The sequence below is a fragment of the Alligator sinensis genome, unplaced genomic scaffold, assembly GCF_000455745.1.
Source record: "Alligator sinensis unplaced genomic scaffold, ASM45574v1 scaffold320_1, whole genome shotgun sequence".
Taxonomy (NCBI): Eukaryota; Metazoa; Chordata; order Crocodylia; family Alligatoridae; genus Alligator; species Alligator sinensis.
The window spans coordinates 423,405-439,233 of NW_005842249.1; the positions used below are offsets into that span (position 1 = coordinate 423,405).

Consider the following 15,829-nt stretch of genomic DNA (forward strand, 5'->3'; position numbering starts at 1 on the left):
TGTGCTAGCAGTAGTGGAGGGGAAAGGGAAGGGAAAGGCTGCAACCATGAGGGTGTGGGGAGAATGGGCATGGGGAAGAGAATATTGCGGTGGGGAATGCTGGAAAATCAACCTACATGTACAGATATAAGGTGGGAGCTAAATGGTACAAAATTGGAACTGTTCCCTCCAAGTACATTTTTGTCCTGCCTGGAAGCATTTTTTCCCAACTGTACATCTATATGCTAGCTGTTTGGAAATGTTTCAAATTGTTTTCGAAGCTGTTTGAAATGTTTCAAATGTATATGCCTGTCTGCACCCCAGGAGATCTCTCATCCAAAGTACTGAACGCTGGGACCCACCAGCTTTCCAATACCTGTATTGCACCAACAAAACAAGGCACCTGTATTCCATCTCAGTATCTTTGGACCACCTACCATCTCTCCTTTTTGGAGAAAGGCACCCATGAACAGGTCCTAGAGCAGCAGTGTTTTCTGCTTCCTTTTTGGGCTGGGTGGGTGCATCTACATGTGCCTCTTTTAAGTGGGCTTAGCCTAAAATTGCCATTTTTAAGGTGCATTAAGGGCATGTGTCTACACGTGCGCACCCTTAATGTGCCTTAAAAATGGCCATTTAAGACTATGTGAGTCTAAATCTGATACCTGCATAAAGCAAGTATTAAATTTAGGCATGAATAGCTAAGTTGCACTAGCACATGTGTAGATATGCTAATGCGCATTAACATGGTGTACGTTAATGGGTACACACCATGCTAATGCACATTAGTGCGTCTGCACGTGTGCTAATGTAACTCAGCTATTCATGACTAAATTTAAAGTCCCTGAATCTGCATTAGCACATTCGTTTGTAGACGCACAGCTAATTCCCTTAATGCACCTTAAGCAAAGGTGCATTAATTTTAGGCGCATGTACATGTGTAGACATGCCCAGTTAGAGTAGAGTTACTTCTAGTCACTTTCCTATTGGTCTGTTGTATGGGCAAACTCCTGGGTTAGTCAGCCTGTGACAGGTTGTCTCGGCTTCCTACTCAGTCAGGATCCATGCAGCTTGCTCTCCCTGCCCTTAATGACTCAAATGGGGGAACATCTGTCTGTCTCAGACTAAGAAACACCAAAATCATGAAGGAAACCCTGCAGAGGGTCTTCTCAGATGTAATATTCCCTTGTGAATAATATAATAGATCCAGCTGGATTCTCAAAACTTGCTGCCAGAACAGCTGAAGAAGCTGGGTTAATCTGGCAAAAATAACATCTTGGGGCTAGCTCGTATGTTCAGAACTGAGAAACCTGGCCAGTCTGCCCACATATCTGTGCTCAGGGGAGGAAAGGCTGTTTCAGAATTAACCACAACGCTGTTTGCTCCCATTCTTTCAGCTATAAGGAAAATGCCATACGGTTGTCACAGATTCACCATGACCAGCTTGTGAAACCTCTGGACCGAGCTGTCTTCTGGATTGAATTTGTTATGAGACACAAAGGAGCAAAGCACTTGAGACCAGCAGCTCACCAGCTCACTTGGTACCAGTACCACTGCCTGGATGTCCTGGCGTTCTTGCTCACCTGCGCCACAGTGACTCTTTTCATCGCTGTCAAGTGCTGCTTATTTTGCTGTAAGAAATGTGGTAGGATTGTCAGGAAGAGGAAAACGGAATAGATATGCCCTTCCCGTTGGCTGCTTCAGTCTCTCTTGTAAGTCCCAGATTCAGCAAGGCACTTACGGAAGCATGTAAGTCAGTGGGATCACTCATGGGTCTGCAGTGAGGCATGTACTGGTGCACTTGAGGAACTGAGGCCACCTTCTGGTGAAGTGACATTAGGAAAGCTGCTCGCTTAGCCTATATGATGTTTACAGTAACTTCCTTTTGGTTTGAGTAAAGGCAGATCCTTAGCTGAGCCACCAATCAGAAACCCTTTGGTTGATTACGCAGGGCTTTATAATATAATGATTGCTGCTAGAATTTTTTTACCTTTTTCTGTATCTTTTTACAAGGATGAAACCCAAACTCTCCTATGGCCCTTCATGCTTGTATCCAAATGAAGGGATCACTGTAGATTCACCCACCCAGCTATCCTCAACCTATCCTGTGCCAAAATGCATCTCTAGATCTGTCCCAGGCAGTGCAGTTCCTGGAAAGACAGGCACTGCCCAGGTAGGGAGTTCAGCTCAGGTGTCTTAGCAGTGGCGACGCGTAGAGGGTGCATGGGGGTGCCAGTGCACCCCCCCAACAGGCGATGCTCCCCACTTAGGCGATGGGTAGGGGGGCAGGCAGGAGTGCTGGTGCCCCCCTGCGAGTGCCAGCCAGGGAGTGGGAGTGCCGCAGCCACTTCTGAGAGTGCCGCGGCCATGGGGGAACCCGCCCCTGGTCGGCAAGATTGGCTGCAGAAGGGCTCCCCGCACTGGTCGCTGACTGGTCACTGCGGGGCACATGCCCCCCCTGACTAAGGTGCCACCAGTCGCCCATGTATCTTAAAACAGTGGGGGGGGGGCAACCTTTTGGGCAGGTGTGCTACAAATGAAGCCCAGGCCCTCCTTGAGTGCCATTGCAACCCCCTTCTCCTGCCCTATCTGCTGCTCTGCTCCCTGCTATCATTTCCCTGACCTATCTACCCTGACCAACTGTGCTGTCTGTCCCCTCCCCAGTCTGCTGTGTGCCACACACACACACAGGTTGCCCATACCACTTGTGCTGCAAGTTGGCTACCTGTATAAGATGCCTACTAGAAGGGCCAAGGCTTGGAGAATGAATGTGCAGTGAGATACCTGAGCCTCTATCCAAGCTTCCAACTTCCCTTTGTCTCCTAAAGTACTGAGCACCCAAGATCTTTCTCTGTCCTCAGTGGGAGCTGCCCAGGGGACAGCTTTAATAGACAAAATACAATTTACTGAGAGACCTCAGTGAAGATCTAGGGATTTCTCGCTAGCTGAATAGAAACAGGTGCCTCACTGCTGTGGAGTTTGGGCAGCCACTTCCCTTAAAAACTTTGGCAAATCCCAGCCAAAGAATGCAGCCCATTCTGGTAAGCATTGGCCATAGCTCCTAGGGTGGGAATGAATGATTTCAAGACTGGCACGGAAGTTCCTATGACAGCTCCTGTTTTCCTCTACTGTCCCATTTTCCTCTGAGCTATGTGCTTCCTTTCTGAGCTGGGTTGCCATTATTTTGGTTTTCTGTGATCTGCAAAAGCTGGACTCGCCCCTGGGGGCCCAGACCTTCTCTCTCTACCCTGACTAACCAGAGTATTGTCCCCACAGCCAGTTGTAGAGGCAAGTGCTATTGAGAGACTGCAGAATTCAGAACTCCCCCAGTGTTGTGGGATGTTATCTAGCTTACCCAACCCCTTGATACTGGTGAACTAGTTGCTAATACAAATATGGGTAGTTTGATTTCTAGTGGCAGCAGCTTCTCTTCTGAGAAGATGGGGCTTGATCCACAGCTGGCATGAATCAGCAAGGGGCCATTAAAGCCAACAGAGCTATGACTGTTTACACCACCTACAGAGTGGGCCTTTAAATGGGTTTAGTCCCAAATCTTCACTATGGAAGATTTCCTCTGGGTTCACCTCAAAGCCTTCCCAAAGCACAGTGAAATTTTACCCTGATTTTAATGCCTAGGGATGAAGGGACTGATTGATGGCTGAGGATTATTGCTATGGGAATTCCCATTAGGCATGAACAGGGAGTAGGGTCCCTAGAAATGGCAGCGTTACCACCACAACCTTCAAACAAATTAAAGAACAGCAATTCTTCATCCATAGAGTGTCACCACCACAGAGGGCTCAGTAGTAAAAGTAGGCTTTTACTTGCATAGGATCTCCTCCATTTTAACCGACAGAAGCAAGTTCTCAGTCTCCAAGGAAGCCTATGCAGAGAAAGATCAAACTGAAGCGCACAAGGGAAGAGGGACTCCAGGCTGGGCTTTCATATGAGCTACAAGGGACTTGTGGGGGTGGGGAGTGGTAGGGGGTCTTACCACTGCAGAACTTTATCTTTCCCTGGGGTCCTACTTTTCCCATGGGGGGCAGAAAGCTAATCTGCAGGGCAGATGACCTTAGCTTGATGCTCTTTCTGCTCCATGCCCCATCTGCCATTGTGATGCCTGCCCCTCTCCCTGATCTGCCATATACCATGCACAGAGGCTGTCTGTGTCACTCGAGCTGCAGATTGGCCTTCCCTAAATGCTACTTAGCAGATGTCTCCAGCCACTTCTAGGTTAGCTAGTCTGCAGTAGAAGGATCAAATCACCCACTCTGGCAACTTCCAAAGACTACCATTAGCTGCAGAAATTACACTGGAGGACTTTCAAAATTATTGCATTATTGCTCAAAGTCCCCAGCTCTATAAATTGTCAGTTGTTCTGCTAACCACCATGAAGGCAAGCCAATTCGCAAAGATGACAATCTGGACAGATCAAGAACTTTGGGTTTTTAGTATTACGCAGGTGCTACAATAAGCCACCATATAGCTTTTACAAGTGTCTCTAAATGTGCTTTGATTTGCATACTTGTTACATAGCTCTACTGCAAATTAGGTCTTGTGGAAGCAAACTTTTATATCAGGCCGCAGACCATGCAGCTACGGAAACAAAGATACTTAACTTCATTTGCTCCCTCTCTCACTTTTCATGGCTTTAATTGGTTGAGATGACCATGACTTGAGATGCTCAGATTTTTCCTTTTAAAAACCTTAGAAGTATGGGGCTGAAAGATCTGTTCTCAAGCTACAAGCTCAGTGCTTGGCTAAAACTGTGGAACTCAAATGGCAAACTAGCAGCCAGAGGAGACATATGAAGAAAACCACAGTGGCTACACTGGAGCGCACAGAAATTGGACAAGTCCAATAGCACTACAGTTCTGTTGTCTAACTTATTTGGCCCTGTGGGATGGATCTGGAGTGCAGGGCATGTCACCTGGGCCACAGGGCTGGCAGCAGTAGCAACAGCTTGCACTACAGGCAGATGATGCAGCTCCATAATTTGGATCCAACCCACAGAACACACTATGGACCTGGTAATTCAACGCAGGGCAAGTGGCAAGTAAGGGTAAAAATTTGGCAGCAGGGCAAGTAATTTCAGAAGCTCTGGGATTAATGGTTATTAACACTGCCACTACTTAACATGCTGCTGCGTTTTCAGATCTGTAGGGAGCTCCATGGGCCAGTTGATACTTTGCACCCAAAGGCAGATGCATAGCTGCACAATGAAAACCATGGAAGACAACACTACATATGTACACATTTCCAAAGCTTTGGCTGTACACTTCTATGCAAGTATCAAAATTAAGCTTCTAGATCTGACTGGGTGGCAATTTTGTGCAAAAGTGTCAACAATGAGAACCTACAAAGAGCCTAGTCACTTAAAGCCCATTATCTTTACCCTAGCCCTACAGGAAGATCTTTGAATTGGTGCCCAGCCTAAAGGAACATGAGAAGTTATATACATCATGCAATACAATGTTTATTGAATGAACCCCTTTTCCATGGGCTGAGCTTCTGCTAACCAAATATTCATTGCCTAGTAGATTATTCTGAAGTGCTCTGTAATGAGTGTTTAATTCCTTGTGATGGTTTAATAAAAGTGATTCCTATTTTTGAGGGTCAAAGTGATTGTATTTAATGCATACAGAGGTACACATTTATTATAAAATGCAATGGTTAGATTAATGCATTTTATCACAGGTATCAAACAATATTACATAAGTTTTCACAGTAACCTTCAGCATATGCAGTTCTGCACAGCGCAGAGTTGCGTCTTTGTGTGGTCCCTCAAAGTATGATAGTGGGGCTTTGTTACACAACACAGCAAAGATGGAGGAATAGATGGCAGGTTTGGTAGAAGGTTTCTATAAATCAGGAGATAGTGTTAAGAATTAGTGAAGACAGACTACAGTACTCGCATCTGAAAGCCAAGCTCCTTCTATGGAAATACATGCAAGAAAGCTTTTCCAGTAAATTTTGAAGCTGAAGCTGCTTTCCCATCATTTACTACTGCAAATTCAACTGAAAAATTTGTTCCATTCAAGAGCTGGAACACATAGTGGTCTCTGAAATATTATCCTGTTATCCCTGCTAAAGTATGCCAAGTATAGAAATACAGGTGAGTTTGTACACTTCAGAATGAGCATGCCCTTAAAGTTTTTTGGCTCTGGCAACTGTACTACAAGGGACACTGGGGTCTGGACATCATACAAGTAATGCAACATAGAGGCTGATACAATGAATCAATAATGGACAAACAGATCCCATACTGAAGGCATGGTACTTACAGAGCTGTTCTGGTAAAAACTAAATGCAGAGCTGCCATCCCTTTTGATAGTTACTAGTTAGGTAGCCATTAGAACAAAACAAAAATATTCCAATGATCCATGTGCAGCAAAGCTTATGGGTTGAACTGCAGTAGAACAGGGGGTTGGGAACATGAGCCTACCCAAGCTCATCCCCCATTACAATTAATTCTTGTTGCTGTTGTTGTTATTCAGAAATTCCCCCCTACTCAAAAGCAAAGTATTCCTTCCAGGTGGAAGGTACCCTTTTTGAACACAAGCCTGCCCTCAGAAAACTGTTGGAAGCCAAACTAAAAGTTTCAATAGTTACCAATTTATTTTATAAAAAAAATGGTAGCAATGTAGAGTACAGCAATATTTTCTGGTTTCACACACGCGAATTGTGGACATTCCAAGCAATGTGTACATTTTGGAGAGGAGAAAGGCTAGGACAAGAGGTTTGACCAAAATATTACTGAACACAGGAAGATTCTTTTAAAAAGGTTAAAAATTAGATATCAATAGTGTCTTCTTAATATTGCTTTCATTATTGAAGACTGGGGGGAAAAAAAAAAACACTTGACTTTACAGAGGTTAAAAAACAAAACAAAACAGAAAAACAAGGCTGCTACAACACTGCCATACAGTCAAATCATACTTCAATATTTGCATACTTGATAGCAGCATTTTTTCCAATGAACCATGTGAAACTACATTTAAGAAAACAAAGCAAAAAAAAGAATATATTATGGCAGTTATCCATCAGTATTAAAAAAAAACCCAAACAAACCTAGGATGAAGTCACTAAGTAGATGAACACTTATTGAGAATGAACCAATATCTACATTCTTAACTGCTTCCCATTCTGCTCCAATAAAAACATCAACTGTGTGCATTTTTTGGCTTTTTTTCTTCCAGTTCAAAGTTTACTGCATGCTTGGAACAAAGAGGGTCATCAATCCTTCTACACAATGAACTTGAGACAGCTGAAAATAAAATTTACTACTTGTAAACACACACAAAAAATACAAGCTTTGCTGTTGTTGTTTCAAATGACCACTAGCTCCAGAAGGATTATCTTCTATATCTGCCCCTTTCTCCTCTGTCTCTGTCCCGGTCACAAATCCTTTCTCTCTCCCTGTCCCGATCACGCCCTCTATCACGTTCTCTGTCTCTTCTGTTATCCCTGGGACGGTCACGTTCCCGTTCGCGGTCTCTCTCCCGAGGTCTGCTTCTCCGACCACTGACAACCGCTTGTGTGCGCCGCAGAAAGTCATCTACCCTCATATCATAATCATGCTGTGAAAAGAAGAACAGTTTTAGTTAGTTTGTTTTCCATTCTGACTACCCGAACCATTTCATTCGCCCACACAATTAGCTAATACTGGCTATGTACTTAGGGCCTCCTGGAAGACCAAGATCAAAAGGTAGCTGCTAATGTGGCATTCTAGCACAATTTATTGTGCCTGTTATCAGTTCTTCTTCCCACCTGCCTTCAAAACACCATCTGATACTTTTTAATATCTTCATTTATGGAGTTGAAGCACAGCCTCAAGTGCATGCTTAGCAAGTCTGCAGATGATACCAAACTGGATGAAGTTGCACATACTTTTGAAGTCAGGATTAAGATTTAAAAGGACCTTCAAAACCAGAAAAAGGTCTGAAATTTATTGAGTAGAATTCAAATGAGGACAAAGCCTTGTACTTAGGACTGTACAGTCACAAGCATAAAACCAGACTGGGATTATTGTGGACCAGAAGCTGGATATAAGCCATCAGTGTGCTCTCGCTACAACAGCTTGCTGGGGTATATTAACAGAAGTGTTGCTGGTAACAGAGTGGAAATGATTCACCTACTCTAGTCAGCACTGATGAGACCTCACCTGCAGGGCTGTGTTCAGTTTGAGAATCACACTTCAAGGAAGATATGGACAAAATTAAAATTCAGAATTATTTTTTTTTTACTGTCCAATTACAAATTTAATAGACAGGGGCTTCATGGCTCACTACCACCTAACAAAAACTTCTACCAGCCTCCCTGTACTTCATAGGAAATAACAACTACCTTTCCTTCTTGAATGGTCCCACTGCCCCAAACTAGACTGCTTATTATAATGCACTTGTCTCATAATGGATCCTTATAACACATCTTCACTCCTAGTTCACAGCACTCCATCCCTCCAGTTTGTGTTTAAATGGAAGCTTCCCCCTGATATTGAGCTCAGCCTGCATCTGACTCTCAGACCCAAGGAAGGGCATTTGGATCCCCAAAAGACAGTGAGGAGAGCTGTTGCACAATATAGTTGGTTTAATCACAAAAAAACCCTTGATTCATAAACAAATTAGAAAGAACCCAGGGGAAAGCAACCAAAAAGGGGGGAAAAATAAAAGGAAAGGCTAGAGGTCTAGAAAATGTGATTTCCAAGGACAGGCTGGAAGAACGGGGATTATTTAGCCTAGAGGACTGAGGCCGGAATCTATTAACAGTCTTCAAATACTTGAAGGATGTTTAGATAGCAGTGAGGGGGCTGGGGGGGGCGGAAATCAACCTTTTTGACAATTGTATTGCAAGGTAAGCCCTGCACATCCTTCCCGAGTACCACTCTAATACCCTTCCCTTGCCTGATCTGTTGGCTCTGCCTTTTGCTCCTTGCCCTATGCTCCCTCCTCCCCAGTCTGCCCTGTGCCACACAGAGGCTGCCTGTGCCACTTGTAGCATGCATTCCACAGGTTGGCCGCTCCCATTTTAAAGGAAGGTGACAGAGGGGGCAGAATAAGGAGTAACCATCTTAAATTGCAACAAGCAAAATTTAGACTGAATATAAAGGAAGAACTCTCTCACTGGGATAGTAGTTAAGCATTAGAACAGATTACTTAGAGCAGGTGTTGTCAACTGGGGATACATGTCCCCCTGGGGGTACTTGAGAAGGCCTTAGGGGGTACACATAGGCAGACAGGGATGAAGCACCGCCACGTATGATCTCATGCTGCTCTGCAGGTGCTGCCTGCCTGGCTGGATGCAGGGGGGTAGGGGAAATTTGCATGCATGTTTGGATGAGCTAGTTTAGACAAGGATGACCCTGCCTGGAGCAGGGGGCTGGATTATAAAAGGCTAGAAGAGACTTCAGGAGGTTATCTATGATTCTGTCTTCTCAATGTGTTTCACCACACAGCAGAAAGTGAAGCTCTAATTCCACTGCTAAGAGAACCAAAAGCCAGGTCCCCCAAAATTAGCCAGTATATGCACATCCAGATGAATGCAGTCATGTGGGATGTGGTGCTGCAAACACATTTGCAGTGCCACATACTGCATAGTCCGGTGTTCTCTGCGCTGCAAGGGCACGTTGCCCAATTGTGCACTGCCCTGGTTTTTTGACACCTAGATATATGCTCAGGCAGCGCGTGCTGCTGAAAAGAGGAGCTGGGCCATCCAGAGCCATGTTCTGCTGCCAGGCAGGCTCCATGTGGCATTGCCACAGCTGCAGCCCCGGGAGGCCCCCAGGTGTGCAGGCCCCAGCCTTCCCTACCCTACCCTACCCTACCCGAGGCAACTTGCCATTTGCCAAAGAGCACATGGCACAGGTGATCCCTGGGGACAAAGTGCAAGTTGTGCCGCTGCTATTTGTCCCCAGGGAACCAAGCATTCACGTGTCCTATGAACCTATTCTTGTCTAGAGTATTTGGGTTACTGTACAACACTGAGCACTGCTACAAGGACCCGTTTTCTACCAACAGTGAAGGGTAAATGATCAGAAACACAGCATTACAAGCAATAACACCAACAGGTCAGGGTCACACCTATAACTGAATATGGAAAGTCAAGTAGTAATCTGGGATTTTCCCTCTAGGTCGGACTGGTAAGTATGGCGGGTGGTGGAAAGGGTGCTTCCTATTATTGCATTGGCCACTGCTTTTCCTGGGAATCTCTGAGCATATCAGGCAATACCCCAAAGCCCTGGCAGTGGCTCGTCTTCCCTGTGCTTAGCTACAGCACATAGTAGGATGTTCATGGTATTTCCTGGTTTGTGCTTGTAGTTACGTGCGACAGTCTGAAGTATCTATTTTGGGATATCCCTAGATAAATGGCTGTGAACGCAGGGGACAAACTTGACAGTCCTGGAAACCACCCCCCAGTCCTCAATAAGACTAGACCCTAATCAGAAACTTCTTCAAAAAGATCAACAAAGAAAAATAGCCACTGATCTGTAGAAAGAAATGCTGGGATTTTTGTATTGCTACATCTCATAGAGGGGATTTTCAAGTCTTTTTCACCTGGATGACCAGACTTACAAAAATGCATTTAGAAGCCTTACCTTAAGGCCAAGGTTTTCAGAACCCTCATGGGTTTAAGCTGCTGGCATCCCTGGAATTCCTGCTACTCCTACTTCTGCCGTACAATCTCTTTCTCCCCCCACCAGTACGTACACTTACTACTCGCTTGTCTCGGTATCTTGCTTCGTGCGGTACCGGGTGGTGTCCTGAGTAGGGAGGGTGAGCTTGAGGCGGAGGAGCATGGTGCTGATAGTAAGGGTGATGGGGAGGCTGTTCCAGACCTGGATATGGTGGCTGCAAGGAAAGTACAGCATGTTTATCAAATGCTCCAAAGCAGAGAACAAACAGCACTTAAAGCCAGGAAAAATGCTATCCAAGTAGATTTTTCACCCACAGGTAGACAATGTCTTAGAACATTTACAATGCACAGGAAGTATGGTTGGATGCACTATAAATTGTAGCAGGATCCTTGAGACATTTCCCCCCTAAACTACCAGCACCAAGTGTTTTAGGTATAGCTCCAAAGCACTGACATGTAGTATCATAATCACCCCAGCTTTCATTAATTAGCCAGTTCTATTCTGCATGTAGACAAGAATATTTTGGCATAAGTGAGAGTCTTCACTGGCAAATAATCCATTCATTACACTGACTTGAATCAGAATAAATCGCAGTAAGAGCATCAAACTTGTTCTTCATGACAAATAAACCTGCTCCAGTGACAGCAGCCAAATTTTTCTTTAAAACTGAAAAGCCACCTGACCACTTCTCCTTTCTCCCTCTTGCCCTCATCCACCTCGATTTCATTCCAACATGTCAGCAAGGTCCTTCACGCAGAGGAGCACTATTTGGCTCACAGTGCAAATTCTAGCCGAACTGGATGGGGTAGCTGAATTTTATGACAAGTATTTGGCTGACCTGAGGGGGAGAAGGGGGGATAAAGAGGGGTTGGTGGAGAAATGGGAAAGGGGGAAATGGGTGTCAGTAGGTTTAGTGATATCTGAAGAGGAATGCTCCTCTCTGCAGTCTGCCAGACCTAGCTGCTGTGATTCTCCTTCAATTTGGGGATTTTATCTTTTTTGTGCGGGGAGGGAGAAGGGTTCCAGCGAAGGAGAACAAATCACAACATCTATAGCAGGCATCCCTTTCTCTCATGCAAGAGCTACAATAAAGATAGCCACATATTCACAAATCTGTTACTAAAAAAGTCATACATGATGACATCCAGAGTCAGAATGCAAGGAGCTACATAACCAGAAATATGTATTCATCAGTAAGCGCAAAATGTTGCCAACCACCAACCAGCAGAACAAAAAGGGGCATGTTTTGAGTAGCAAATGAGTTAACTGGATTTTGCTGGCATGTGCCCTCACCTAAGTAGAGAGATAACCTAATCAAATAGCTGCTGCTGCCGCCATACAGCCATGGCTTTACCCAAGTTCTGATGCCAAATACACTCTGCTTCCTTAAGACATTCCACTGCCCAAGCCAATCATCCTCCCCATGGGAGACAGCCTTCCAATGCACCACAGAGGCCTGTTTCCTTTTTGATACATTTTGTTTTCCTGCTTGCAGGTCTGATACGAAGGCCAGTTAGTGATCTGAATCCAGGGATTCAGGGCAAGGAGAGAAGGGTGTGGACATTCTTCACATTCTTTGTCTTTATTTAAAAATAGAATTTTCCTCAAATGTTATGGCTTCCATGCACTCAAGCTGAATGGATTACTACTGCCTTAGGTCTTATGCTGTCACCGCAGCCTCTGAAATGTTAACAGTACGTTTATCACTATTTGATAAAACTTTTACACATGCTCTCTTTACACATGTAGTTCACCCAACTCAATCTCAGGTTTTTTTGCATATTCAATGTACATACCACAGCAAAAATATGCAGTATTTGAGTGAGCAGTAGGATGGGTCAGGATATAATAAACAGGTCCAAAGGATTAAAAAAAAAAAAAAAAAAGTGGGCTCATTCAAGGGAATAACTGAAGCTTAAGAAAATACAAACCATTCCTTGCCAGGGTGGCGGTGGTCCCATGTTGTGGAATTCCCTCACGTAATCATTGTAGGACTGAAAAGAAAGACAGAAGTGTTAGTGACTGCTAACAGCTCTGAAAGCACTGAACATTATGCTAAAAATAACAACCCCTCCCCCCCAACCAAAACAGGTGGGCACTAACTCACCCCATTTAAAAACACATCTCGGCGAACTCCTGAAAATCGTCTGTTGGGAATAAAATGCGTAAAACTAAATCCAAGTTATTCATACCAACAAGTTACTACGGCATCAAATAAAAGAATAGGAACGCATCTTACCTGTCTACTTCTGGATACCTGGGATCCTTTATATACCCTGTTCAAACATCAAGCAGCGTTATCAAACAACTTCAACGGAGCATGGCAACAATCTTTAAAACCCATAGTCCTTCATTAGAATGTACCCTTCCATTGGGCCTTTCCTCACAGGTGTGTCCTTGTACATACTGCTATTACTTCCAGTTTCAAAAAGGCTCACAAAATAAAGCAACAGACTTCACAATTTCTTTGATGCTTGAAGTAATAATGCAGTAACAAAGAGGATGGATACACTTGTATAGTCTTGTGTAGTACAGAGAAAACATCTGTGCAGATGAAGGTTAGAACTATTTTACTGATCTACTTGGAAGTGCTTGAAGACCAGTGTCATGTAACTGACTCCCTGGTGATGGCCTCTACCAACTAACTGCATGTTCAAACACCAAATCTGGGCTGCTCCAAAACTAGGCTTCTTAGACAACTGCTCTGTGGTGGGAAATGCTTGGAAAATTAAAAGCAAAAGATATGATGATATTCCAAAGGAAAGCAGATCATTACAGCCATAGTAGATTCTTGGAAGTGAGCAATTAGCATCTACTACCTTTAACGATCCTGTAACATGAAACACTGAACAGGCACATAGCACCAGGTACTTTATGGTACCACATAAATGTACTTTTTTTACTTTAATTTTCTATCGGCCAACTAGTGTAAGACTTCAGTAATTTCCGTTATGTTCAGAGAGGGATTTTCAAAAGCACTGGCCTAACTCAGCTCCCCACCAAAAACAACAAGTTTTACTACCGATTTCAATGAGAAGAAAATTAAACTAGTGCCAAGTGATTGTCAGAAGTCTTACTCAAACCCCAGCCACATAATAAACACCTGTTACATCTTTAATACTTCAAAATTCTGTAGTATTATAAACACTTGCACAGCTGTACACATGTATCTTCATAATAAGATATTAACCTGGTCTTTGGTGAAACTCAGGGGGATAGTCAATCCTTGGTTTCTTTCTGCTGTTATGAATATCATAATCCTCTGGTCGACGCCTACACAAATTAGATATCAGAGATTAAACAAGCTTGTTTGAAGCATTCTTCAGAGCAGCATACTTCCCTGGAGAAAGCCCCACAGGCCGCCCAGGATCTCTGGCTCAAGGTGGGCAGAACTCAGTCCACTTCAGTTATGGTTTCAAACTATCTACAGAAACAAGTTTTAACTTCAAATCACCATAAGTGATATTCTGATCTAGTTAGATATCTAGTGATCCTTTACCATTACTTTATCGTTCTTAACAGATGTTCTCAGTAAGAGGAATTTTATTCCTCTATCCCTTAATATCCAAAAAGATTATTTAAGAAGCTAAAACAAAACGAACTCTTAATTTACACTTTAACATTACATTTTCCACATTCCATCTTAATCTATCCTAGAAAAAATAGACAAAAAAGGCTAACTCTGATTACTAAATCAGTTTCTACAAATATAAATACAGTTGGTCTCATTTGCAAGAATAAAGCATCTTTTCCATTTAACATAAACATTTTGCTAAATTTCTAGCTACAGGGCAGACAATTCTTTGTAAAATTAAAATCTTCCTGGACGTCTTTTTAAATAAAGTCATGTATGCCTTGCGTAATACCTCTTCCACCATTATCTTCCTAACCTGCTAACGGCAAGAGGTACTTTTAAATATTATTACTCAATCAGTGCCTTTGAGTAAAGATTAATCCCAAACTTTTACACTTCCTAATAAATGAGAAAACAAAAGCTCCCTTCTAAAGAGAACTGCTTCATTACTGAAGTGTTAAATAATATCCAAGAACTTCACTCACAATGAAGAAGCCAATCTTAAGACCAGCTCCATACATCACTAAGCTCATTGTAGGATACAAAACTGGTTATTAGTTTCTATTCTACCAAGATAAATATCATAAAACTACCCATCACTGTTCAATATGAATGTTTCAAAACCTTATGCAAAAACAAGCTTTTCATCAACAAATAAGTATTTATGCCAAATCTTATGTTTCTTTAAATCTATTAACTGCTTTGCAACCATACCCATTAAATAACTATAATAAACAATCCATTTTACTAAGTTTGTTTAGTAGATAATCTTTTTTCCTCCCTCCCTCCTCCCTCATTTTTTAAAGTCCGCTTTACCCCGGTAACTGTTTTTTTTTTGTTAAAAAGGAGAGCAGATTCCTCACCCTCTGAGCAAAAAACCCAAGAACAAAGCAGTTGCATCTACAGCAAAATCAGATTAAGAAAAAAATAAAAGCTGGTGTAAAGAATAAACATACCGCTTTCTTGTAGTTTTGAGAGTGCATTTACGACCGGTATAAAATATGATAGTAACAGTTCATTTAGTAGTCCAACTACTGACTTTAAGCTGTAAGCCACAAACATAAATGGAGGCCCTGGCAGGCTTGAGAAGGTGTGGTGGTGTTATATGTATAGTTTGCAGTCCATTGCAAAACCTTCACTGGTAAATACTTTATTGCACTGGAAACCTCTTAGCTTAACTTCAAAAGCCATCTTGGTGCTCAGTCCTTTAAAGCCAAAAAAGGGGGGCGCTGCCAGGTGTCCTCCTACCTACTCGTTACAGTGTCCTTTTTAAGCTCAAGGAAATGGGGACTCTTGTTGGGTATCTGTACCTACCACAGGATGTTTCCACAAAGAGGAAACTTAACCAAAGGTTTCAGCCCAAACCATGCATCAGTCTTTAGCAGAAAAAAAACTTTAGATTTATCTGTATGCAAAGTGGCTAGACAGGGAAAAGGTGATTGGTAGAAGGGCTTATATCAGTTCTTTGCAAAGACTTCTCCAACTCTGTACCAAGTTATACCCCCTTTTTCTGGTAAATGCTGTTAAGTTCATAAAGCAGTGATCAATAACCATGTCGATCCTGTAAAAACATTTTAAGTCCACGAGTACTGCCAGCATCTGGAAAGGTTGTATAGCAGACACAGCAACAGCCATTCTTTTTGGTT

General features: G+C 43.1%; 2 protein-coding genes across 16 annotated transcripts in view; one reads left to right on the forward strand and one right to left on the reverse strand.

The window, feature by feature from the left end:
- Nucleotides 1–7,036, forward strand: part of LOC102375964 (UDP-glucuronosyltransferase 2A1) — a 62,235-nt gene extending 55,199 nt beyond the window's left edge. For all 6 annotated transcript variants that reach the window (XM_014521740.2, XM_025208739.1, XM_025208740.1 and 3 more), the window contains one exon: nt 1,374–7,036. In XM_014521740.2, coding sequence (XP_014377226.2) covers nt 1,374–1,653 — 280 coding nt within the window. In that variant the 3' untranslated portion in view covers nt 1,654–7,036. The remainder of the gene's footprint in view (nt 1–1,373) is intronic.
- The window catches only part of YTHDC1 (YTH domain containing 1), a 34,152-nt gene continuing 20,789 nt past the window's right edge, over nt 2,467–15,829 (reverse strand). For 5 of the 10 annotated variants that reach the window (XM_025208734.1, XM_025208738.1, XM_006027518.3 and 2 more), the window contains 6 exons: nt 13,800–13,882; nt 12,849–12,885; nt 12,717–12,780; nt 12,541–12,603; nt 10,683–10,823; nt 2,467–7,556 (listed from right to left, as the gene is read on the reverse strand). In XM_025208734.1, the coding sequence (XP_025064519.1) occupies nt 7,332–7,556; nt 10,683–10,823; nt 12,541–12,603; nt 12,717–12,780; nt 12,849–12,885; nt 13,800–13,882 (613 nt within the window). In that variant the 3' untranslated portion in view covers nt 2,467–7,331. Of the gene's footprint in view, nt 7,557–10,570; nt 10,824–12,540; nt 12,604–12,716; nt 12,781–12,848; nt 12,886–13,799; nt 13,883–15,829 lie in introns of all 10 variants that reach the window. The other 5 variants (XM_025208735.1, XM_006027515.3, XM_006027513.3 and 2 more) reach the window with 4 other exon arrangements.